Source organism: Rhinolophus hipposideros, assembly GCF_964194185.1.
Source record: "Rhinolophus hipposideros genome assembly, chromosome: 21".
NCBI classification, from domain to species: Eukaryota; Metazoa; Chordata; class Mammalia; order Chiroptera; family Rhinolophidae; genus Rhinolophus; species Rhinolophus hipposideros.
In genome coordinates this window covers 10,594,789-10,621,815 of record NC_138067.1, presented here as the reverse complement: position 1 = coordinate 10,621,815, position 27,027 = coordinate 10,594,789, and the positions used below count along the sequence as shown (strand labels likewise).

At 44.4% G+C, this 27,027-nt stretch overlaps 2 protein-coding genes across 2 annotated transcripts in view; one reads left to right on the top strand and one right to left on the bottom strand.

The window, feature by feature from the left end:
* Window positions 1-8,712, top strand: part of PRSS54 (serine protease 54) — a gene marked incomplete at both ends in the record, with an annotated part of 14,930 nt that extends 6,218 nt beyond the window's left edge. Inside the window, 3 exons of the mRNA XM_081030916.1 lie at window positions 3,920-4,174; window positions 4,769-4,900; window positions 8,191-8,712. Coding sequence (XP_080887042.1) covers window positions 3,920-4,174; window positions 4,769-4,900; window positions 8,191-8,712 — 909 coding nt within the window. The remainder of the gene's footprint in view (window positions 1-3,919; window positions 4,175-4,768; window positions 4,901-8,190) is intronic.
* CFAP263 (cilia and flagella associated protein 263) lies at window positions 8,107-27,027 on the bottom strand. Its single transcript, XM_081031287.1, has 9 exons — window positions 26,846-27,027; window positions 24,990-25,116; window positions 23,842-24,003; window positions 21,404-21,559; window positions 20,549-20,629; window positions 18,196-18,351; window positions 13,548-13,655; window positions 10,233-10,388; window positions 8,107-9,246 (listed from the first exon to the last, which is right to left on the bottom strand). Exons 1-9 carry the CDS (start codon window positions 26,947-26,949, stop codon window positions 9,160-9,162), a joined length of 1,137 nt encoding a protein of 378 aa, XP_080887413.1. The 5' UTR covers window positions 26,950-27,027; the 3' UTR covers window positions 8,107-9,159.

The following is a 27,027-nucleotide window of genomic DNA, read 5'->3' as shown; positions in this document are numbered from 1 at the left end:
TCCTCTTTGTGCGTACGAGTCCACTCCTGGTGTCTCTTCCTCTTCTTATAAGGACACCAGTCCTATCGGATCAGGGCCCCACCCTTCTGAACTCATTTAATCTTAATAACCTCCTTAAAGGCCCTATCTGCAAATACATTTGGGGTTAGAGCTTCACCTATGAATTTTGGGGGACACAATGCAGTTTACAACACCTCCCACTACCACCGGTAGGACATGATACAGAGTATTCCACTCAGCTTTTTCACTCTGTTGTGAATGTTGAGAGAGCTTTTTCTTATTGATACATGCACAGTAACCACATTCTTTTTCACAGTATCCCATGATGGATGCACCATAATTACTGTCCTTTAATGATGGAAATATGCAGTTTTCAGTCTTTTACCAGGACCAAAAATGCTGCGTATGCAAGTATATTGTAGCATGAATAACCTAGGAGTGGAAAGACTGGCTAACTCTTAATAGTGATTGGTGACTAGCTCTCCAGAGAGGTTCTGCTTTCTATGTAGTGTTTTCATTACTGCTATTTTCTGTTTAGTCTGCTGGTTTGGTTTTGATTTTCTCTTTGACTCAGGGTTTCATAAAAGACAGAATTTTTAAATATCCAGGTGCTAAGGTGTTTTGTTTGGTTTGGTGGCGTGGTTTAATTTTGAGTTAGCCTGTGTGATGATTTAGGAGATGTTGAGGCTCTCCTTGTGGTCTACTGTATGTCGTCCATGTGAATATAGTCCACAGGGAAACTTAAAAGTTCATTCTCTGTCTTTGGTGCACAATTTAATATATAAAATTGGTGGTGGTGGTGGGGGGGTCTTCTTGATCTGTCCTGGGCTCACAGAGGTGAATTAAAATCTATCATGTGCAAGCTTCTGGCTCTTTGTCCTTCCGTTTCCTGGAGTTTTCACTCTGTGGATATTGGGTCACTTGCTGCACATGTTTATAACTGAGGTCCTCATTGTAGACTGAATTCTTTCTCATCACTAAGTGCCTTCCTCTGTCTTACTTCACGCTCTTCTGCTCTGATGTTCAGAATGAAACTCCTGCTTCTCGGGTTTTTTTTTTGGAGGTTATGTTTTCTGTTTTTATTGCTTCCTGTTTTGCTTTTCATTATATGGCCTTTGCTTTGCTTTGTATATCTCTTCTGACAAATGTGGAAACTCTGAATTTTTGCTCTGGAGTTCATCTTCACGGAAAACACTGAAGTCCTATTTCTTCCCGGATAGTCCTTTCTAGACTCCACTGTGGCCAGCCCCAGAATTCCCCAATTCACTTCTTCCCTCCTCCTCCTGCACCACTCAATTTAAAAAAATTATATATGTGCTTTAATTTTTACCTCCATTCATATCCGTATTTACACATCCTTGTTACTTCATGTTAGCTGTAAATAAAGCATATGTTTAGACGCCTATAAAAGATGAGAAAATTGGTGTATATACCTACCTCTGACTTTTTTTTTCCAGCTTTAGTTAAACCATTTGGTTATTGCTTGGGTTTATATTTTAACTCTAATCTAAAATTTTTCAAAGTTTTACTTTCATTTAGTCCAACATCATAATGAATTCCATACTTACTGACGACAGTCCTTTTGCTGGATTTTCTCCATTCAACACTAGCGTTGGCTAAATTTGTCTTCAAGTAGTTTCTTAAGAGACACCCAAGAACCATATATCTCCTTGGATTTTGCATATGCAGAAATGTTGTGCTGCCCTTAAACTTGAATGACCACTTAAGTCTAGAATTCATGGATCACAGCTTATTTCTTTTGAGGATTTAATAGACATTACCTCTGGCTCTGGTATTGAATCTTTCTGTGGAGAAGTCTGAGGCAGTCAGATGTTTTTCCCCCACAGGTGGACGACCACACATCCTACTGACCACACACCGGGAGAGGCCAGGTTTATCCTAGTACCTATTATCCTAGTACCTATTATCCTAGGACCTATTATCCTAGTACCTATTATCCTAGTATCCTGCTAATAGCATCCTCTTTCACTCTTACAAGTTCCCTGGGTTAGACAATACATTTGATGACCAAAGTTAAGATGACAATCTTTTTTTTTTTTTTTGTCTGAATGCCCAAGGAGTCCTTCTTTGCCACTGAATTCCACCAACTTTACTAGTTGTGCTGGATTTCTCCCATTTGCCCCATCCAGACACACTCTCTACTCTTTTCTACCCTCTGGGTCCCAGGGAGCTGACCTGTGTGGGTTACACCAATAGGCGCTCTTGCCTTCTGGGTTCCAGTTGGGCATGGCCAAGGGGAGCACTGGCAAGAGATCAGAGGGAGGAGGAAGAGTGAGGTCAGGGTTCTTGTTCCCCTGAGCGGTACTACAGACTGGATGCCTCCTCCAACCGAGTGACCCAGTTCCCACAGCTGTGACCACGCCCTCCCCTTGTCTAGAGCCTAGAGTGGCGCCAGCACCCCGTTGTTACCTCAGCAGGAAGGGGTACTGCACTATTCCCTGTGGTTTTCCTACATCCTGCCAAGACCTTTGGAAAGAGTCCCTTTATTAAACTTTCCTCAATTGACCTTATTTGAGCATGCCATCTGTTTCCTGCTGGGAGCTTACAAGGATATGTCTCAGTGTTGATCATTCTGTATTTTTTTTCTCTAGGATAGGGAGTACTCTTCCAAACTGTAGAGTTAAGTCTTTTTTTCAGAAAACTTTCTTAAATTATATCTTGAAACATTTTTTCTATTTCATGATTTTAGTTACCTTCTTTGTGGTCTGCTGACTCTCCATGGACTGCTGTATTGGTCATTTTCCCCTCCAGCCTTTAATATCCATTTCATTCTGGTTGCTTTTCTTGGTCTGACCTCCTGTGTCCCTTACTGTGTTTTCTGTGGTCTGTACTCTTTACACAGCTTCCAATTTGGCCATTTTTTGGCGGTGGTTTATTTCTTTTCTATCTACTTCTTTGTGGAGAAGCATGTTCACCCAGCTTTTCTGACTGTGTGGCAATAAATATCATCTACAACCCCCTGCACACCTGCTGTCCTTCACTGCCTTTTCTTTTTTATAAGAAAACTTTTTTTTTAAGATTTTATTGGGGAAGGGGAACAGGACTTTATTGGGGAACAGTGTGTACTTCCAGGACTTTTTCCAGGTCAAGTTGTTGTCCTTTCAGTCTTAGTTGTGGAGGGCACAGCTCAGCTCCAGCTCCAGTTGCCGTTGTTAGTTGCAGGGGGCAGAGTCCGCCATCCCTTATAGGAGTTGAGGAGTCAAACTGGCAACCTTGTGGTTGAGAGCCCATGGCCCATGTGGGAATCGAACCGGAAGCCGGAGCACGATGCTCCAATAGCCTGAGCCACCGGGCCAGCCCTTCCTTCACTGCCTTTTGTCAGCCCTTCCTCTGATTCTGAGGTTTAGATTCTCTGGTGTCTCTTAGTTTTATGGTTTTGTATTTGTATCTCATTCTTGTAGTTCCTTGGATGATTCCTAAGATGAGAACGGGAAAACACCCAATTGAGCTCCATCATTATTAAAATCAGAATTTCTCTGAAGTGTATTTACAGAGTATACAATATTGGAAAGACGTTTGTTAAAAACATTAAGTGCTAAAATCAAGAGTCAAGATTACATCGTTGGTATAACAACAACTATGTAAAAAAACACTATGCATAAAAACAAAACAAAACAATAATCAGCATAATATAACAGATTATCTTTGGGTGGTGGGACAGTGATGTTAAGATAGAAGACTCCCAATGATTCTATGGGCTTGCAAAGCGGGGAACATGTCTAGGAGTGTAGAAAATATTTCCTGGGACTGGGTCCAAAGGATGAGTAAAACTTAGCCCAAAGAAGATGACTTGGAGGAGTGTTACAGGCTGAAAAAATAGTCAATATGAAAATGGGGAAACGTGCAGCTCCATTGGTGCCTTGGCTACTCAACATTCCCTTGCTCACTCTCCAGGAAGGACGCCGTCGCTATGGTTGGTATAGCTAATATGGATGCCAGCGTGATTGCTCACGAAGAGTATCCAATCAACACCATCATCATCCACGAAGACTTTGATAACAAAACGATGACGAATGACATAGCCCTCCTGAAGACAGACACGGCGATGCAGTTCAACAACCTGGTCCGGTCCATCTGCTTCCTTGACAGAGAGCTGCGAATGCCACCAGCCTTGCGGAACTGCTGGGTGGCAGGATGGAATCCCACGTCTGCAGTTAATGCCTTCCTTCTCCTAGAGGAGGCTGTGTGTATGGTAGCAGTGTGGGGTGACTGGGATGAACAATTCTAGGCCTTATGTTAATAATTCAGGGACTCAAAGTTCTATATTTGGGCTGGAACCTTCACCTGAGTCAAGATTCCCGCTGCTTGCCCTTTCCGTGGCCATTCTTACATTTGGTCCTTTTTCTTCTAGTCCTACACCAAAATTGGAAGAACATAGGCAGTGGACAGTCTGAAATTAATGCAAAGTTATGGAGGGACCAGGGAACATTATTCCCTGAACTAGAGCCAACTGTTCTCTTGTCTGAGCCATCCTTGTTTTCTTTTATTCTTGGGAAATAAACAAGGACATGTATTCTCTATAGATGTGGAGACAAAGTGAATATGTTCTCTGCCTATTTTCACATTCAAGTTCAAAGCAAAAGCAGTTTTCAGTAAAATCTCAGACACAGGTTCTGATTTCTATGAGGAAAGGGGTTTTATGAGAACATTTTCTACTCACTCCCATCTGGACATGTGAGTTGTAGTTGAGTTGACAAGGGAATGTCTCCTTGATGATAATTCTTGGGCTCTCTGTTGCATGGTCCAGACAGGAAATCACATGACAATGAGTATCCTGAGGAAAATCTCCGTGACAGACACCGATCTGTGTCCCTTACGTGATTTCCAGAAAACAGGATGTGGCAATCACATAGAGGAGGAAACTGATGCCGTCTGCTTGGTAAGAACATGATGGAGTAGGAGCTCCATGCTGAGAGTAAGCAGTGGTCACTTCAAGGGATGGTGAACTTTGTGAGGGCAGGGACTGTCACTTGAGATGCATGGCCGTCTCCAGGGTGGACAGCACCTGGCAGATAGCAACTGCTCAACAAAAAATCTGAGCGAACTAACCAGTCACCATTTTCAGTGTAACATGAGTAAGTATGGCTGAGTCACAGATGTTTTCTCAGTAGCTAAAAGTTTGGAAGTGTGAGTCCAAACCAAGCATGCAGATGTATTCTGAGCGTGTCTACAGTGAGGAGTCACTGTATTCAGCTTCTATGGAACCTAGATTCTGATGCTATTTCTCATCAGCAATTGGGTCTTTTTTTTTTTTTTCCTGTAAGAAGCCCTGCTCTCCACCCAGATGAGGGCTGTACAGATGTGGCTGCCCTATGCCCCAGGAAAATGTGCAGAATTCCCAAATACCTGTCCAGGCTCCCGCATAGCCATACCTGGAAAAACTGTGGCTTATCAGACCGCAGTTAATACACGTTAGAGACAAGAACTCAGGTCCACCAGATTTCCAGGCAGGGTTTCCCTCCTCGACTCTAAAATTGTCTTTCTAAAATGCTCGTCACCCCATTTCCTTTAAGTAACCTTCAAGATTCCCTGATGAGCATTATTTTTTTCCAGAGGATGCAGATAAATTTTTTTAGAGAAAGGGGAGAAAAATACATATATGAGCGCAATTCTAACAGTCATTTTTATTGTGGAAGCATGAGGACTTCCTTTCAATAAGCAGTAAGGTTTACCCTTCCAAAGTGCGTTCCACATTTATTGAGTACTGGACTCTCTGCCAGGGGGAAGACTGTAACAACTTCTTAAATTAGAAAGTGTGTGAAAATACAGCAGAAGACATAGCTATTTAACAAAATCCTGCCCTCAGCCGGTCTATCAATCCAGTACCATACTTCACCAAATCTAAGATGCATCACTATGTTTCATAATACCAAAACAGGAAAAAATGCTGCCAGTTAAAATCTGATATCAACGGATTAAAAGGTACATGCCATTTCAAAGATGTTAATTTTGTAAGAGCATCTTAGATTCAGTGGAACATGGTAAGTTGTGTATACGCTAAACGATCCCCTCTTCAAACCACCTGCAAAGTTCAGATTTGTTTTTAACTGTAGCACACCTTTGTTTTTGAACAGAATTGTGCTTGCAAAAGTGTCTCAGACATAAAAATGGTGACTTGTCCTTATCTTGGAAGTGTGTTCTAGAGTCCAGATATCCTCAAAGCCACACTTCTCCCGTGCAGACTAAACCACCCAGATTCAGTATCTGCCCGATAGGTCCCCGGAAACCCAATAAAAGCAAAATCACTCTGAATTCACCCCCTTTTTCCCCACAACTGTTAGGGCTTTTGCTGAATATCAAGGTTGAGGATCACACAATGAAAGAACCCCCCCCCCCATGCTGGGGTCACATCCTGGGAGATGAGGTAGGGCTCCTCCAAAGGAGCGCCTGAAGCTTTTTGTCTCACCCATTTGTGCTTCAAAAGTTACATCCCTGCAGGTTATGGGGAAGAGAAAAGGCAGCATATTCTACATCTGGGCGGAATGACAACTTGCAAGAAACATGCAATAGCTGGGGGTGCTATACAATCATTCATCAAACTGTCCTGAATTGCATTCTTTTTCTTCCTTAAATTACAAAACCCCAGTTACAATGAACTATAAATGCGACTGGTGAAAGGAGGGGAGACCATGGCACTTTTGCCCGAGAGCTTGTCTGCCCCAGGCAGACATGATGGGGTACAGACAGGAGCCTTCTCACCAGTCTAGGATAGCCAGACTGAACTCTGCGATGACATCTATCCTCTACTGTTTGGCAATACTGAGATAAAAACAGTAGTTGTGAAAAACTGAAAAATCGAGTTCTAGACTAAAGCACTCCCTCCCATCTAACGAGAAGCACAGAGCAAAGTCTAGAATGACATCGTCATGCAGCTGGCACAGGACAACCCGGGAATTATGTGCTCAGCTTTGCAGAGCACACGGCCCTGCTGTCTGGCTTGCACTCACCCCTTTCTTCTCCCATTTGCCTGGATTTCTATCCTAGTGTGGCTTCCTCAGAAAAAGGGAGGTTTAGTGAAAGAGGATGGGAATAGGCAGGGGCCAAGTGGCCATTTTTGCCTCTCTGCTTCTCGTTGTTGAGTCTGTTCAGGTTGTTTTCCATTGTCAGCTGCAGCCCCTTCCCTCCCTCCGTGCCTCAGAGCAATCAGCGAGAGCAATGTGTAAGCGCGCAGCTCTTCTAACCAGGCAGGCCACACAGGTCAAAGGTGGTTGGCCAGCCTTTGGACAACAATCCTCTTCTGGCCCAAGGTGAACCATGGGGAGGGTATTCCTTTCAGAGGGGGCCTGGGAACAGGACATGGAAGGTAAATTATACCTAGTAGCTGTCTTGTTGCTTTTCCCATATTTCTCAGCGTTTCACATAAAAATGATGGCCTTCTCTAGATACCAAGATATTAGCAGCTGCTTCTTTACTGAGTGCACACAGTGTGAGGGCACTGTGCTAGGTGCTCTGCCTGTGTTACTGGAATGAACTGTATTCCCACTTTAGCTCAAGAGAATTAAGTAACTTGCCAGGGTCACATATCCAGCTAAGTGTGCCAAGCTTCTACCCACTCACTGAAGTGAGGAAAGGTCTGTGTGGCAGAATTCCCAAGTCCCAGGGGACTGCTCCTATGGGAGCAGGGAACGCTAGGAGCATGGGCAGGGGCTGGGGAGCAGGTGCATGGACAGACAGCTGCACAGATGGAACACCTGTGACCCTAGTCCAGGATGTGACCCCAGGAAGTGCGAGTCTGACCCTGGTAGGACTGTGGGTGAAAGGGAGCAGCTTAAACAAAGGATGGAAACAAAATAGAGAGGAGAAGGAAAAATGAGAGTATTCCAGGCTATCGACAGATGAAAGAACTACCAACATTTGAGGAATGAGAAACCAGAAGAAGGAGAGGATTTAGTCAAAGTACTGGAAAGGGGCAAGAAAATGAACCGAGAACCAGGAAGCTACCGGCAAACTACAGAAATCTACAGATAATTGGTATAATAAAAGCGAAAGTCATCTGTTAGAATTTGTGGTGGTGCCTACCTAGATTGGAAACAGTATCCTATCATTTACCCCATTTTCAGCAAGAACCAGTGTAAAACATTTCTAGAACAAACCATAAATTGCAGAAGATTATCTTAACAAAGAAAAGATTTCTTTTTTACAACTGAAGCCTTCTGCCCTTTGTCACAGGGGGACCCAGGAAACCCAATGATGTGCCAGCTGCAGGACCTGAATCTGTGGGTGCTGAGAGGAATCCTGTTGCAAGGTGGTGAGAAATGCCCTGGCCTGTTTCTGTACATCAAGGTGGAAGACTACAGTGCCTGGATCACATCCAAGACTCGGAGCACCGGCCTTCCCCTGTCTTCCTTCCACCATGGGGTGAATTCAGTTCCTTTCTCCAGCTACTCATCATATGCCGCTGTGACGATGAAGAAATATTCTAGGCTGGGCCAGGTTGTATGGCCCCAACCACACTTCCAAGGACAAAGAGGGGCCACCATACCTTCATGGCCAACAAGCTCTAGAGCGAGTCTAGACTTTAGTGTAAAGAGTGTAAGGGGCTCAGGCAGGTCTCCTGAGGTGGCCGTACAGCCCATGTACTATGACTATTATGGTGGGGAGGATGGGTCGATTTCAGGTCAGAACAGGTTACATCAGCCCCAAGAAATGGTCTTGTTTTTTCTGTGCTTGTTTCTTTGCAATGGCATATAGTCTAGGACCTAAGCCTCCAAACTGAAGAGTGTGCTCAGAATGCTGAGTGCTAGGCATGGGCCATGATGCTTTGGGGTCTATTTTTGATAGTAGCCCACCTGGGCTGCGGACAGGCCCATGGCACATACTGGGCTGACCCTGCCTCCTCTGTCCCATTCCCACATGCGGGGAAGTCACTTTCATTTGTGCTTGTGAACTAAATGTGGGCTAACAAGTGTCAAACCATTCGAGTGCCCTGTGGTTCTTTCAACGTTAACGGTTCCTTCCAGGGGCCAGGTTGTGAAAACAATCCCCACGGGCACTTGTGGCCTGGGCGGTGACTGTCAGCCTGGATGAAGAGTTGGGACTCCAGCCAGCGCAGGGAACAGTGAGATGACTCCATGACTAGAAAGAAGCTGATGATTTTAATGGATCACTTTTTACTCTACAGCCATGAACTCCCTCTGGCTATTTCCCAGGGGGGTAAATTGCCAGCAACTGCTCATTGGTTGTTTTCATTTTATTCCAAGCCTTGCGGTAGCCTTTTAAGGACATCTGCAAAAAGGAAAGAGGGGACAGGAGAAGGTCAGTTGGGAAACACCGATTGTGACTGTTCAGAATGCAACCCACATCCAGCCCTGTGATGCCGCAGGTGACGCTGTGTGGGGCAGGGCGAGCCCTGCATGCCGCAGGGTGCGGGCCACCTAGGGGCATCTGGAAGATTCTTCTAAAGAGCTTCTTTCTGTTCGGTAGAGTGAGACTTACAGGTTCCTGCCGCGATTCTCTGCTACTTTTCAGCTCCAGATCTGAGGGGCCCAAGTTGGGATTCTAATTTACTTCCTACCACCAAGTGACCACAGGAAATGGAGGCAGTGTTTAGATGTGAAAACTCCATGCTAACCAGGTGCCCTGACTGGGTTTTTAAGCTCCTCTAATAATGTCTTAAGTACGCTCAGTATGCAACCTGGCCTGTGGCAGAGTCTGTGCTTTCTTTCTTTCCTGACGCTGGCACATTGTTTGTGCACTTCCAGTGTCACTCCCACAGCTCACAAAGGGTGTGGGGGCTTCTATGCCCACTGTAGCATATGAAAAGGCTGCAGGGTTAGTCAAAAACAAAAAGACCCATGGCAAATATGTAAACACATGGAATCAGGTTCTGAGTGATATTCAAAATCCATTACTATCTCATTAAAAAAAGCAACTGGCTTCTCCATGTGTAAAGTAGCAATCACTAAATTATCAATGGTAAGAGGAGGGATTAAGAAGTTTCCAGAATTTATTAACAAAGCAAGCAACTAAAAACACACTATGATGGCAGCGTCTCTTCCCTGAAAAGTCCCTGTCCCTAACAATGAAAAAGCAGTTCTGTTTTGTTTTTTAAAGTTATCCTTCATTTTGGTATAAGAGTTGAAGCCACTGCTGAGATTTCTCTCAGATGTTAGATGTTCAGATATCTGTATCCTTAGCTCAAAAAACAAAATCCTCGACAAAAATATGAAGGGCATAAAAGCCTGCCTGTCTTGGGTTTCTCTGGGACTCACCTCTGCAATCTCCACTTTCCTTTCCCACATCCTGATGGTCTTCTCCAGGTCCCCATTTTGCATCTTCTCCCTGAGGTACAGCAACACCGGCGGCACCCTGAACCTGGTCAGTTGCTTCCGCAGCTTTTTGTTCAAAGCCTCAGCTTTGGCCCGATCCTGGGTTGGGAAAGACCAATTCAGCCCAGAGAGCCCTGGTATTTCTGGCCTACTGGGACTTACTGGCCCTCGTATCTCTCCCCAGTTTCAGGGTAGTTCTGCAAGTAATGTTTAAATTTTCAAAGGAATGAGGGGAATCACAAAATTCTGATTTTTTTTTTTTTTTTTTTTTACAGACAGGTGATGTTTTCATTCAGTTCAGAAGTACAGTCTAAAACACTTTTCCTTCCTCCTTTTATTAAGAAACAGGTTTTAATTATTTTGATCACTAGGTTTGGCTTTTTCTTTTTATGGGTAAAATTATGCATGTAAGTACATTTCGATTTGATCAGTCTCAATTCACTTTCCTGTCTTCTTTTTGGTAACTCAAATCCACATGAAAAAAACAAATGGCACAAGTAAAGGTAATTATGTAGGTACCTATAAAAGACAGTATAATTGCATATTCTCCTTCTCTTAACTGATTTAAAAAGTAATTCATAAAACAATATGTATGTAATTGTATTTGGGACCTATAACATATTAAATGTAATATATTTGACAGGAACAGCACAAAGGAGACAGACTAAAACAAAACTGTATTTGAGTAAGGAAATAACACCACTTGGTAACTCAAATCCACAGTAAGAAATGGAGAGAGCCAAAAATGGTTACTAGGAAGGTTAATATAACAAATTCTATGAAGACACTTCATCTCCTTTCTTCTTTCATCTTTTGGACCCCTTCCTCATACCATTTATAAAATTAACACAAAATGGATCATAAACCTAAACGTAAGACCTATGCAACTCTTTGAAAAAGACACAGGAGTAAGTCTTCATGATATTCGATTAGGTAATGGTTTCCTAGATATAACACCAAAAGCACAAGTGTAAAAGAAAAAAGTAGATGAATTGGACTTCATCAAAATGAAAAACTTTTGTGCTGCAAATAGTAACATCAAGAAAGGGAGAAGAAAACCCACAGAATGGGAGAGTACATTTGCAAATCATACATCTGATCAGGGATTTCCGTCCAGAATACCTAAAGAATTCTTAAAATTCAATGACAAAAGGTAAATAACTCAAAAACTGGGCAAAGGACTTGAATAGACATTTCTCCAAAAAAGACAGACAAGTGGCCAATATGCACATGAAAAGATGCTCAATGCCATTAGTCATTAGGGAAATTCAGATCAAAACCACTGAGATATCATTTCACACCCACTGGGACAGCCATTTAAAAAACCTAAATAAGTGTTGCTGAAGACGCACAGACATTGGAAACTTCACACATACCGTGTTGATGGGAATGTAAAATGGTGCAACCACTTTGCAAAACAGTTTGGCAGTTTCTGTAAATGTGAAACGTAGGAGTTTACCATATATGTAACCCACAATTTCACTTTTAGCTTTATGTTCAAGAGAAAAGAAAACCTACATTCACACAAAAACTTGTATGTGAATGTTCATAGCAGCATCATTCATAATCACCAAAAGGTGGAAACAACCCAAATGTCCATCAATTGATGGTGAATAAAATGTGGTCTAGCCATACATGGAAATATTATTCAGCCATTAAAAGAAACGACATACTGATACGTGCTACAATATGAATCTTAAAAAATATTATTAAAATTAAAAAAGCTAGTCACAAAAGACCACATATTGTATGATCCCGTTTATGTGAAATGTCCAGAAGAGTCAAACTTATAGAAACAGAAAGTAGATTCGTGGTTGCCTAGGGCTGGAGGGTAAGGGTGAGGAGAGGTGGAGAATGGACGAGGATTTCTAATGGGCACAGGGTTTCTTTCTGGGGTGACAAAAATGTTCTCAAGTTATTGTGCTGATGGGTACACAACTCTGTGAATATACTATAAACCACTAAAATGTACACTTTAAATGGGGGGATTATATGATATGCGAATAATATCCCAAAAGAGCTGTTTAAAAAGTTAACAAGAAAGCTACAATATACTAAGCAGCGAATGCCAGGCTTTTAAAGATGGATTTCATGTTTTCCTTATAACATCAACCCAAACAAATAAATCGCACAGAAATTCTGCATGAGGAGAGCAAACAGACTTCCTCTTTAACTTTGTTACCTGCCGCTCTGAACCAAGACCGGCTCTTTTGCAAAGCCTGTTGGTTCTCCATCAAGGATATACTGTGGGTGCCATGACCAAACTGAGTCAGATGTAATAATCCTGTGGCTTTTTGGCCAGTGTAGGCAGGTTTGGAGCCACACAAACCTGAATTGCTGGGAATACTTCAGGCCCATTCAAGACAATAACACTAATAATTGTATTAACGGGTTTAGAGGTTGACAAAGCATTGCTTCGCATGTTCCTATCTGATCACCACATATGTTGTGACGGCTGTTTCACAGATGTGGAAACTGAGTCCTGTCTAATTCAAAGGCTTGTGTAAGGCTAGAAACTGGCAACACCAAACCTGATGCCAGGCCTTCTGCCTACAAGCCCAGCGCTCTTTATCCCTGACCTTCCCCCAAATGTCCTCTTTGAGTCACATCCTGGGTGGTGCATTTAACTCGTGGAAATTCAACTTTCTGTGCTCAGCAAAATAATGAGAATACTAAGTTGCAATGCAGATGGCGGGAACACAGATGATGCCACACCTCTTTTCACACAGTGACCATAGGCCCTGGAGTAGGCACAGGACAGAGGTCACAGGACAGAGGTCACGGGACAGAGGTCACAGGTCTACCCGAGCGTCCGCTGTCCCAAGCAAGAGTTACATGTGTAAAGAGTTCTCTCTCTCTCCTTTACATAGAACAGTATAGTTTGCTGTGTGTACTTTTTCTCATATCAATTACACTGTTACATGCACTCTACTTTTTTTTTAAGTGTGTGCTCACAATACTTTAAATATTTTACTTTATGAGTCATTTAAGGACTTCTCAAGGATGATTTGGACTCTACAGGATTTCCGTCTTAGGAGCTGTCTCTAGAACCTCATGCAGCCGTGAACTGCAACTCTATAGGACTGTGAGTCTCCAGGTACTACTTCCTCCTTTGATGGCCCGGAGCTATTTTGGTGTTTGCGGTCTAGGCTTTTCTAGACAGAAGTCAAGGTGGCTTGGATCTTGGTGAACAATGACTCAAGCCTTCGTAGACAGAAGGAAACAAACAGGAGAAAGAGTATGTTTGGCCTCTCCTACCTCCTCTACTTGTAGGGTTTCTCTTTCAATTTTTCCAAGTAACTCATTTCTCAGCAAGATCTCCTTTTCCAGATTGATGGACATTTCCATTGCTCGTTGTAGCTTGGCCTGAAATATAAGAATACAGCAAGTCTTGAGCAAAGATGATCACTCAGAGCTATACGAAGGGTGCATGGCTCTTTATGAAGCAGGAGAAAAGCAGGCCCATGCAGGAACCTGGGCCTCCCCTCTCACAGCTGCCCAGATATTCAGAATCCTGGTGTCTAGGTAGCGGGGGAGGAGAGGACAGCGGGAATCTTGTCCTCACCTGCCGAGTGGCCGGGCACTGGGACCCAAATCCCGCCGCACCACTTAGTAAGAAAAACTTTGGGCAAGTTCCAGAACCTCTCTAAACTTGGTCTGGTCACCTTGCAGGGTTGTGGAGAGGCTTAAGGGAGATAATCCCCATAAACGCTGGGCGCCGTGCCTGACACACTGAGAACTCCCAGCAAACAGCTGCCAATACCACCTCACTCAGATGAAGAGGAAGAAACAGTCCCCAGGAGGTGGGTGCTACTGCCATCCCCGCTCTGCAGGGGAAGCAACTGACTCTTAGGGAAGTGAAGCAATTTGCCAAGGTCACAGAGGCAAGAGGGAGCCAGGATTCGAACCCAGATAGTGGAATTTCACGGCCCACAGGCTCCACCACTGTCTCCAATGTCTGTCAGGGCTGACCATGCTGGTGTGGGAGGAGTCCTGTAGAAGCTGTCCGACAGCTTCCCTGCTGCCCTTCACCTGTCCTCCTCCCCACCCCAGAGCCCTGCTTCTTAGATTTACCCTCTTTGGGCCTCTGTCTCCAGGGGAAGAGTCCTCCTGGAGGAACTGCGATATGCTTGGCTGAGAAGTGGACCCAGGGACAGGAGCCAGTGACTTCAGGGGCCTCACTCAACAAACCCTGTAGAACCCACCCACCCTGCACCAGGCACTGGTGAGTGAAATAGCACAGGCCCTACCATCAAGAAGATGGCTCGCAGTCTAGACGGAAGTGCAAGAAGAAACGTAAAACTGCCCTGTGCCTAAGAATGTGAGGACCGTGTTCTGAAGGTTTCCCTGGGGGGAGGGATGCCAGAACAGGAGCTGAAAGGTTAAATCCAGTAGGTCTCAGTAAGAGAGAAGGGAAGAACATTCCAAACTAAAGAAAGCCTGGAGAGGAGGATCCAAAGGGAGCCGGGAAGGAGGCGGGTGCTGGGGCAATGGCCCAGGGTCAGCTGTAGGGGAGGGGAGGCAGGGCAGGACTTCACAGCAAACCAGCAGTTGAGGAGGGAGGAAAGGAGAGCAGAGGGAAGACAGTCACCCCGCAACTTCAAGACAGGGCAAGAAAAAAGGGAATCGCATGGGCAACGGCCAGGCTCTGATGGGGCAGGGCCTTTGAGAAGATGGGAGCTATTTGTGATTCTGAACAGGATGGCAGGCACTCAGGCGGCTGCTTCTGAAAAGTCACGTTACCTTTCTCTTGCTGTGTAACGTATTACCACAAATATTGTGGCTTAAAGCAATGTGTGTTTGTTATCTCTCAGTTTCTACAGGTCAGAAATCCAGGCACGGTGTGGCTGGGGTCTTTGTCCAGGGAGGGTCCCCCAGGGCTGAAATCAAGGTGTTGGCCAGAGCTGTGGGTCTCATTTGGGGTTGGATAAGTAACTACACAATATCCTCTTCCAAGTTCACAGGTTGTTGGCAGAATGCTTTTCCTTAAAGTTATCAAACTGAAGTCCTTGTTTTCTTTCTGTCTGTCATCAGGAAGTGGCCTCCGGCAACCTGAAGCCACACTCAGGTCCCTTCCACGTGGTCCCCTCCAAGCCAGCAAGGGAGAACTTATCACCAGAAAATCCCCTTCATGCTTCAAATCTCTGACTTCCTCTTCCAGAGAAAACTGTCTGCTTTCAGATTCATGTGGTTAGGTCAGGCTCACCCAGGTGATCTCCCTATTTGAAGATTAACTGTGCCATAGAATATAATCTAAGATATAACAGAACCTAATAATGACAGAGCCCATCCTATCCACAGTCCTGGGGGTTGGGCAATGTGTTTATACGGAGGGCATGTGGGGGGGAGTCTTGGGGAGCAGCTTAGAATTCTACCTACCACAAGCCACCACTAATGTACAGTCAGCTAAGAAAGACATGGGAGAGCAAAGAGGGTAAAGGGCATCAAATGGTAACAGAAGGAAACTAAAAACACAATGGAGTATACAGATGTTGAATTATAATGTTGGACACCTGCAAAATTACATAATATAAATAAATCATGTTACCCCAAATACATTTAGTTTTAAAAACCCAGTTAATCAATATTTACTAAATGCTCTCAAATAAACATGTACATTTTAAAAAGTGACACACACTTATAATCTCCCAGACTCCACCCTGCAGGGCTTGCGGGCAGAAACGTGGAGGAAAAAGGTGCCCCTTCGAACTGATGCTCACTCACAAAACTCAGAAGAGAAGAGACCGTGTCTGTCTCCTTTGTGGCTGTGCTAAAGGCACTTAGCCTGGTTCCTCGCCTGCTGTGGGTGCTCAGTACATTTGGTAATAGAAGCAAGTTATTCTGCATGTTTTTAACAAGGTGTCACACTTGGGTGTTAGATATTCCTATGAAAGTGGTCCCTGCCACCCTCCCATCCTGAATTACTGGCAGTTCATTTGACAATAGTGGCTGAAAACCTGCTTTGGCCACTGTCCTTGGTGCTGGGGGGGACACGGAGCAGAATAGCCAAAACTCCATTCTGGTGGCGAGGCCCAAAACCCACCCCGTATGGGTGAAGTCTCGTGCCTGGGGCCCCCAGTGGAGTCCCCTTCAAACTCAGGGGAGGCCTGACTCCACGACTCTGCCTCTTTTCCCCCAGGAGACCTGAGACATGGAGGAAGTGAGCCTGCTTCTCCCTCAAACCCTCGCTGTGTTTCCTTCCTAACTCCACTCTCGGCCTACTGTTATGTGCAACTGGCCTACAGGCATGATATGATGGCCCCTGGGGATTCGGATCGGAATGGTTCCCGTTCTGTCTACTGCAACCTTTGTCGCTGCACCTCAGGTATCGCAAAACACTGGCGCTCTGTGTATAGACCTGTCCGAAGGAGCTCAGGCCCTGCAACCTGGCAGTTTCATTTTATAAACCAGTAGCTCCACGCCAAACCCCTGGCTTGTCCCCACAAGATCAGACAGGCCCCGTGTTATTCAGTTGATTTTGCAGGATAAGAGCAAGGTCCAATGTGATGTAACCTCGTGCTGCCCAGCTCTCTAGGCAGCAAGGGCCTGCGAGTCACAAGGCTCGGCTTCATCTTGAAACAACAGTGATCAGATAAGCTAAGTACCGATGCGATAAGCACAGAGTGGATGATCTGCTGGGCGTTTACGACACATGAACTTCAGAATGCCAGCACACTATTGTCCATACCCTTTATGCCAGGGGAAGATGGCTGGCTTAGGTGAGACACGCACTGGACTAGGAGCCGCAGCCCTGTCACAAACTTGCTGCTTGAATCTGGCAATTCCTCTGCCCCTGTGGGCTTCAGGCTTTTTATTTGTAAAAGAAAACATTGGACAAACATTAGCCTAGACTAAACACATTCAAATTCACATTTTAAAACGACACTGTGTGGGCCACATGAAGCCCACTCGTGAGTCACCTAAGCCCGTAGCCACTGCTGCCACCTGGGCACTAGGCAAGGGGTCAGCAACTTTGCTGTGTAAAAGGCCGGACAGGTAGTAAATAGTTCAGGTTTTGCAGGCCAAGGAGCGAAATGGAGGATATTGTGTAGTTACTTATCTTAATCAGAGAAAAATCAAAGTTCCACAAATGCTTTATTGATGAAATTTCAAATCTAATAATTAAGTACCATATTTGGGAATACAGGTCTACTGATGGAAGAGTGGAATTTCTGAGGGAGAAAAAGCCAATTTTGCTCAATTGGGTTTCAAAGGTAGTGTTCTCTATCAAATTGGCTGCAAATATTCTTGTGTAGAAACCATTCTTAGCTCACAGGCCAGTGGGTGAGATACGCTGGCCCACAGTTAGCTGACCACTGCATTAAACAGTTGTTAGTAGGTTAACCAGACAGCCTGGTCCTCTGGGCCAGGCCCTGTTCATAACCATAGTCGTGATTTATTATTAATAGTGCCTCTTTTTCAATCAAACAGGTTATGTGTGGATGAGGAATTATTCAGTAGTTTTGTGATTTATAGCTAAGATGGTTTTTCCTTTGCAGGGTTTTAAGCAGGGAAGTGCTTATTATGTGCCTAGATTAAACAGGGCCCTAAATGTGGTTAGTTCTCTAAACTTAACGGTGCATAAAAAGCATGTCTGGGGAGTTAAAAACAACAAATGCATGGCCCTTACCCGCTAATTCAACTTGTCAGGGTGGGACTAGGCTGACCTTGTATCTTTTAAAAAAGGAAAAGCTCCCTGGGTAGTTCTGATGTGCAGCCAGGGTTGTGGGAACATTTGGAGTATTTTGGGACATGTGGCATTGTCAAGAGAACTCATGGATCTGCAGGAGAGTGACGGATACCCTGAGCCCTCGTGGGAAACTGCACTAGTACACGGAAACCTCACTGTGGCTGGAAAGGTGGGGGCCAGAAGCCCTGGGGACCTGGGCATCAGGGCGCACTTTACTTTGTATGCGTGGAGGACTTGCAGGGTGGTTCCGGACGCCAGCTTTAGATGGATCAGCTCTTGATTCCTTGCTTCAATCGCCTCTAAAAACTGAGCATTCTCGATCTTCAGCTGCTGAAAATCCACGTCATGGAGGGCCTCGCTGACTTCTTCCTTCTACAGCTCAGAAATTAGAAAGAAATGACGTGAGGTTGTGACTTGTGAATTTATGGCTCCCGCCTTGCTATTCTGGGTGAGATTTTGGAAGTCAGCCATGATTCAGTCATTCAACAAACATGGATTGGATATGTGCTTGGTGCCAGGCATGAAAATAGGCCCTGGGGATAGAGATTTGAGGACATACATTCCTCCCTGGCCTCAAGGAGTGCATACTCAACAAGGGTTCACAGACAGGTTGCAGTATGGCATAGGGGGCTGTGCAGGGGCCCTCAGCCAGGCCAGGGGAGGATAGAATTCTGGGTCAGGGAAAGCATCCCGCAGGGGGAGGTGCCTAAATAGAGCTGTGAAGGAAGAGTAGGAAGAAGGCCATTTAAAAGTGGTTTTTCACCTGGAAACCCAGGACAAGCAGCCCTGGATCACATGCCGTTTCTTCACTGTGGATGTATTAGTAGTATATTGGGTTCCCTCCCTGACCTGGCCCCACCTTACCTGCCCCACCAGGTCTGTGCCATCTTATACCTGTGGTAGGTAGGCGGTGGCCGAACTTGGGACTGTTCCCTCTCCCCACGCTCTGCTCACACTGTACTACCTCCTAGGAGGCATCTTCTGTCCACAACGATTTCCTCAAGCTCCAGTATGACCCCTCCTCTAGCTCAAACACTCCCAGCCTGTCTTTGGCAATGGGGGGTAATGCCTTCCTTCCACTGAGCCTCTGGAGGCTGTGGCTCATGGTCCTTGCTGCTTTGGCCTCTGCAGAGGCCCCACGCATCCCTGCTTTTCTCAGCATCACCCCGCCCCACTAGTCTGTGAGCTTGGAAAAGCTTTTAGGTTGAAGGTCATCCATCGACTCCCATCTCCCATTCAAACCCCCTCTTTAGGATGCCTTAGCTTGCGTGATGCCCAGAGGGCCAGAAAATCACTCTTTGGAGGCAGCTCCTCTCAGCTCTGCTGGGGCCACATTCTTTCTCACACTGAACTCCAATCTGCGTCGCTGACACCCTCCCTCCCCACCCCACCTAGTTCCTCCCTCAGGGCCCTCACAGGTGGTGTGTCCTCTCCTCCTGGAGGTGCCCAAGCACTTGAAGACAGCAGACTTAGCCCTTCTGCACCCTCTCCCCATGGGCCCGTCAGTCCCACGTCCTCCCCCACGCTTTCTGCTCCCCTTGCCCTCTGGCTCCCTCTCCTACATGAACTCTAGTTACTGATTCCTTCCAGCCTGGAGATGTCAATGGGACCCAGCGCTCCAGGTCGGGCTACTCGGAACAGAGTGGCACAAGACCACCCCTTTCTGTGGTTCTCTGAGAGCTGCCCTGGCCCCAGCGTCACCTCCCACGGAGCTGACCTCATCAGGCACTCGATGGCTAAGCGATCCGGTACCTGTGCCGATATTTGAGGGAACAAAGGGGAGGATTTTACATTTGTCCTTAGTCACTTGGTGTTGTTAGAGCTGTCCCAGCTTGTTGAGTCTTTTGTGATCCCAAATCAACCAAGCAATAGTCCCGGGGCGTGTTAACTCTCCTGCCCAGCTTTGTGTCATTCTCAGTGGTCACCACTGGTGTACATGCCACCAGTGCCCATATTCAAGTTAATAATAAAATATTGAGCTAGGAGAGGATAGAGCCACAGAATTCCATTCTGGAGCCCCTGTGCCATGTCTGCCTTTTGTCAGGAGCCTTTAGGGCCAGCCGTTCAAAGACTCACCAAAGCACTCTATTACCGTGCCATCCACGCACATGCCCCCAAAGGCTCGACAAGTATGTCATCAGGGTCTTTCAAATTCAAGCCAAATTCAAGTCCCGGCGGTTCTCTGGGCTAAAACCAAGGGCTGCCTTCGTCTGGAGACTCGAGAGGAGAGTCTGTCTCCTTGCCATTGCCAGCTTCTAGAGGCTGCCTTTGTTCATGACCGGGTTCATGATGTGTCTTAAAAGCACATCTGATCTCTGCTTCTCTTATCACATCTTCGTTTATTCTCACTCTCTTGCCTCCCTCTTATAAGCCATTGTGATTACATTGGACCCACTCAAATAACCCCACATAATCTCCTCAAGATCCTAGATTTAATCACATCTGCAAAATCCTTTGGCTATGCAAGGTAGCAAATTCAGATTCCGGGAATTAGGACCCAGAGATCTTCGGGAGGACATTGTTCTGCCTGCCACGGGAACCGTAGAAAAAGAAGGAAAAAGCCACATACCTGCCTCAATTGTAAAAGCATCTTTTTCCTCTGGACTTTGAGAGAAACGTTTTTCAAGCGTAATTTATCCTTTATATTATCCTAAAAAATAAAAGCCACTTTTAATCCATTTCTCTTCTTCATCCCTGTTGGTTTGAAAAGTTGGTAACTCTGTGGCTATAAACCAAATCTTGAGTCCTAATAAACAGTCAGTCATTTATTTAGGTCTTTTTACATCTACTCAAGCTGATGCTATAGCATCTCGCTCATGACCAAGATGCAAAGGAAGCTGGGTCTGCTCCATGCAAATTTTCTACTGCTTTTCAATGCAAGATAATTTGGGCATAGGGCCCTTTCCTGACAAAATGATTTTATGTTTCTTTGGTCTTTTATTCTCTTGGTAGTTCACACAATTTTTGTTACTTATAACCCATTAGGGTTAGTAAGCCTACCTAGCTCCAGGATCCAAAGCTTGATATGCTACAACAATCTTTGGAAATGAAGGAGCATTTTATGTCTCACTCTTATAATAATGGAACTCAAAGAGCTTGAGATGTAGCTGGCCCACGTGGTCACCTGACTAGATAGGCTCACACCTTTCTGAAGAGAACAGATCAGCAACAATGTTGCTATTTGAAACAAATGGCAACAATAAAAAAAAGGAGTCATCCATCTGAGACACTATTAATATTCATCCTGCCTGATTGACTTTAGCCTAGATAAACTTGCATTTCAAGACACACACACTTTGGGGAATGCAAAAAATCTGCATGGGTGAGCAACGTTTATAATGGACCAAACGGAATGAAGCTGCCTCGTGTCATCCTTCTAGGAGTCTCTTCTCCCTTTCTAAGCTCTAAGCTCCTGCCAACTCACCCTCTGGCGGTTCATGTCATCAATGTACTCCATCATTTTCTGAGTGGCCAAAATGCTCCCTTTCTTCTTGGATATGGTTTTTAGAATATCTTTCTTAAACTCGTGCATTGCTTTCTGAACTTCAGTGCATCGAATATCAGCTTCCTCAATGATAGCCTTGGGGAGTCAGCACAAAGAGAGAACAGAGTTTCCAAAAATTCTCAAGGATATATCCCTCAAAGAAAACCTAAGTTCTTAGGCCTTTCTGTGTCCCAATGCACAGTGTTTCCTCTTAGTGTTAGAAAGACATCCTTAAGATACAAATTTGACTATATGAATGTTATTATGTAAATATATGCCTCAAAAAAGTTATAATATCCATAATAAGGGGATGAACAAAGAAAAACAGGGCTTCAGATATCTCTATAAATATGTATTTCCGTATCTGAAATATTATTTATCTATTAAAAATTATAATGTTAACATAATATATGATGTGCTATGACATGATGATATATAAAAATATAATAATATAATGTAATGTAATGTAATGTAATATAATCTGGAAGATTATACACCAAAACGTTAATTACAATCACATCGGGAGAGATGGATTAGTGGAGAGACAGGGAGCACTCTTACTATATATTTCTATAATTTGAAAAAAGATGTTATAAATGAATACATGGGATGACATGGAAAGATATTTTAAGTGAAAATATGGCTTATAAAATAATATGATCACTTTTATAAAGAAATTCCTACATGCATAGACAATCATCTAAAAACTCTTTTAGATAAATAAATACACGAGTCTAATTATACAATAATGACCTTTAGCTGGTAAGATTGTGGATGTTTTCAAATATGCTTCTTTTAACTTACCTGTCTGTCTAAATTTTGCTACAACAAACAGAGATTGTGTTTAAATAGAAAACACAAAAACACACACATTATTTTAAAGAATAAAACAAGACATTATCTGCAGCTGCAGAGCAAATCATCCTTGTTCAGGCTTTTTCATGGGGTCCCGAGAAGCAAGTGTCTTCCTTCAGGGGCCGGTCTCTGGCCTCAACCTCTTCCCTCCCCATTGTCTTCACATGCTAGAACATTAATCCACCTTAAATGCCATTTTCAACCTGTTGATGCCCTTTTCAGACTTCCTCACTGGGGTCCTGCTTTCTAAGACATCGAAGATAAAATCCTCTGCCTGGCTTTCAGAGTCTCACAGCCCTCCTCAACCCGATTTCCTAATACAGTCCCCAGAGCACCCTCCTCTCTAATCACACCAGCCCCCTCAATGTCCAGAACCTGCCATGCTCATTCCCACCTTCATTTCCTCGCTCATGTCATTCTCCTTACCTAGGAGGCCCTTCTTTTCCTGTTCCTTAAGCCAATGCTATCATTTTTCAAGGCCATGCCAAGTCCTATGTGGGTTCCATCTCCTCAGTAAGTCTTCTCTGGCCATTCTAGTCCACACTGTGATGTTTACATCACGCAATCGAGCCTGTGAGGACAATACTACCACATCCTGAGCTCCTTTAACGTGCTAGAATTCAACAATGAACGTTTGGAAATAGAGAGAAGGAAAGTTGCGGGGGGGGGGGGTAAGGGGAGGGAGAAAGGGAAGGAGGGTAGGTTTATGAAATACAGATGGTTCATCAATGGAGACACGAGTCCACTGATTGGTCCCTCTTGAGACAATGAGTGCGATTCTGTGTGTGCCCCCGTTTAGAAATAGAAACATTTAGAAATAGAACAGTGAGATGTATTTTTCATACAACATGGCTCTTAAATACAAGCGAACAGCTTCATGCCACGGGCAACCGCATCAACAGTAATATTTCGTCTCTGGAGGGAAGCGGACCGTGTTGGTCTCCAACTAGATACGGACCGTGGTCATGCATGCTGCATCTGGAGGGTGACTTAGGGACTTTTCAACCAACTCACTGACTTAAATCTCACACCCTTGTATTATTAAGAGATTCTTATAAATTTTAAGGGCATTTATGATTATTATGGTTATGGGTGTTTTTTTTAAGAATCCATATCTTAGAGGCATATACTGAAATATTCACAGGTAAACGATATGTTTTGGATTCACTTCATAATAGCCCACTGGCCTACGATGAGGGGGATGTTGGTAGGGTCGTGGAGGAAACAGGAGTGGCCATTGCTAATAGCTGTTGCATGTGGTTGTTGAGTACAGAGGGGTTCCTTGTGCTGGGCTCTCTGCAGTTGTATAGTTTTGAAATTTTCCAGTTGAAAAATTTAAAATCTGTTGTCTCCTCAAGGACGTGGCGGTAACTTCCTTAAAGGTAGGCCCTCAGTTTGTCTTCATCTATTAATATTTGGGTTTCTTTCAAAGTACCAATAATTATATGAACACACCCGAGGTACTTCTTGATGAGGCGGGCGTGGGGCGCGAGGTAGGATGGCCTACAGAGAGAAAGGTGTACCTCGTGATACTGCAGGTCCCGTTCGGCATTGGCCCTCAGGTGCCTGATTTCCTCCTTCGTGTCCTCCAGTTCCTTTTGTACAAGCTCGCATTTCTGGTCGACACTGAGGCTTTTCACATGGTCCGTACCTACGCGGGATTTGGATCTACGCCTGATTCGCAACTATACCTCGAGAAAAACAAAGTCATTGTCAGGTAGGAAGTGGTAATAAAGCAGCCCGAGGTGGGCATCAAAATGACCGCTCAGACCTGCTAGAAATTCCTGGAATGACAGCCAGAGAGAACAAACTCAGGGTGAAGGGATTCTCGATGCTAGGCCTGAAGTGACGGTTATTTCACAAGTCGACCTAAGGCCCTGAGTGAAATACTTCCAAGGCCTATGCTTGACAACAAACTGAAAATAAATAAGGGAAAGTGTCTCGAAGATGGAGGGACTGTGAAGCCGCAGAGACTAGCACTCGGGTAAGTGTCAGGGGAGGCCCAGAGTCCGGTGCCTCTGGAACTGAACGCGGAAGAGACACTGCATCTGGGGGTGCGATGCTCAGCAAAAACAAATAAATGGACAAAAACTTTAGATTTCCTGTATATTTCAACCCGAGGTCACAAGCAGGTGGCCCAGGGAATGGGTGGGCCTCAAGCTGGGATTGTTTGGCCCTCAAAGAACAGACTTATACACAGTTTTAAATGTAAAAAAAAAGAAATTGCCCACATTTGAAAATCAGGATATTCTACAAAATAATCCAGATTTCCAGCTTCTTTTGAAAAATCAACTGTTCTGGCAACATCAGGCCACCTGGCTGGTGCTTTTAGAACTCTCTAGTGCCCACATCCGGCCCCTCCACCTCTTTATGTGAGTGAGTCTTATAAACATTTGAGTTCCCCAATTTAAGGGAATTATTTCAAATAAACTAAGATATTCTGGGAGCGTCAATCTGCTTTCTATTGAATGTGATTCCCTTCACACTCACTTGAAAGAGACACCTTGCAGGGGAAGAAAGAACCAAAAGAACAAGGAGAAAGTCACATACCACTTGGCCAAAGAGGGCACACCAAAGGCAGACATGCAAATACCATTTGCATCTAAAGGAACAAACAGAATAACATAATCCTTAGATCTTAAATTCTGAAAATAAGGTAATTCTTGTGTACCTGTGCAAATTCTGCTCCCAACATTTTCATTTCTGATATTCGTAGAGGCCGCTGATCCCTGGATTCCAGTTTATTGTAATATTTCTCAAACATCTCTGTCTCCGTTTTGAGAGCAGAATTTCCATAGCTATAAGACAGAGGGTACCTGAGTAAGTTCTATTAACAGGGGTCTCAACACCAAACAACTAGTATTTAACACTTACTAGCTATGTGCGCCCTTCTGAGATACTTAATCTATTGGTGCCTCAGTTAATTCATCTGTAAAATGGGAATAATAGCAGCACCTACCTTTGAAGGTTGCAATAAGGAATTCAAAGGCTTCGGGACAGTCCCTGGCACACAGTAAGTCCTATTTAAACATTTCATATTATTTAATACATCGAATGAGCCACAGAATTCAAAGCATTAGGATTATGTTAAAAATTGTGGCTGTGATGAAACTACAGGGTTCATCTTAAAGTATCTTCTAACCCATGTGTGAAATTCCTTTTGAATTACTACATTCTTGAAGTCACACACATCTACAATCTTCAGATGTTTTCTTTGGTTTATGTTTCTCAGGTTTTTTTAATCTCCAGTAACCAATAGACAAGCATCCACTGGAAGTTTATTATAAATGGTGGAGAAGCTTTGAACAGATGTTTTTTAAACAACTAGAGATGACAAACCTAATTTATCCTGTAGAAGCCAAGATTATGACCTTTTAAACTTTATATATACAGTTATATATAGCACAGTTATATATATATGTTTGTTATTATGATCTTACATGTAACAATAACTTGCGTATATGCATAATACACAGATGCATGTACATGTACATATAAGAGAGAACAGCTTTGATATTTTCATATGTCATTGAGCTAATTCCTGTTTGGCTGAATTTTAAGATTAGTGGAAAAGACTCAGTGGAAAGCCGAATAAATCAGAGCCTCTTTCTTTTTCAGCATACATCACGTTCGCACTGTAAGCTGTGGAGTCCAACCTGAGCCTGAATCCCAGGACTACCACTGACTAGCTGTGTGGCCTTAGGAAACTGATTTAACCTCTGTGTCTTGGTTTCCTCAGCCACCTCCTATGGTCATTGTTGTATAAGGTCATATATGCAAAATACTTGGCACATAATAAGCAATCAAAAATGGTAGTTATTAGTAATAATACCTCATTTCTGTCCTAAACAGTTTTAGGTGTATATGGTAGAAGTAACATCTATTCAGCTGCCAGAGACGGGGTATTCTGTGTGAGACCAATAAGTTATACCGTTACCACAACTACATCCTGGAACCTTGCTATCCAATTTATTTGCTAAGTAGTAGACATAAAAGACTGCTAAAAAAAAAAAACAACAACACCACCAGAATATTCTTTGCTGTCCATCTCCATGCTTATACATTGGTTCAGGCATAAGTTGCCTGATACTGAAAATATCTCGACAGCCTCCTTTCTATCCTGTTGCCACATTAATTTTATCAAAGAATCTTAGCATTGCAAAGGGGCTTAGAGGTCACTTGGTCCAACCTGCTGGCCACCCACAGTGTAGAGGAACTGCTAGGCACATAGGCTGGCACCAGACACACCCACCAAGCTGAAGCCCTGGCTTCTCCCATTACCCTCTGGGCTTCCCACCATCAGCCCCAGGGCCTCACACCTCCACCCTCTTCTGGCTCCATCCATCAAGGCTTGTTAGCTCAGCGGGGGTGCAAACACAGGGGTAAAGAGCAGAGACAAGTTCCTTCGCCTCTTTGGGGTTGGGAAGGTGGGGGGTGTCTTATTTTCCTCAGTGTTCAACGCGGACTTGGATGTCTCCATGCTGGACCAATGTCCCAGCCCACACGGTGAGGAGGGGCCGCCAGTACCTGAGCTCTTCCACCAGCCCGTACAGCTGGATAACAGGCAGCTCGTTCTCCCCCTCGTCGACCTGCGACTCGCTGGCAGGTGTGTCGATGTCATCATCCGTCATCACTCCAACGAAGCAGCCCTTGCCAATTCCGAGTGTGGCCAAGAGCGACAGTGGGTCGCTAGCGCCGCTGATCACTTG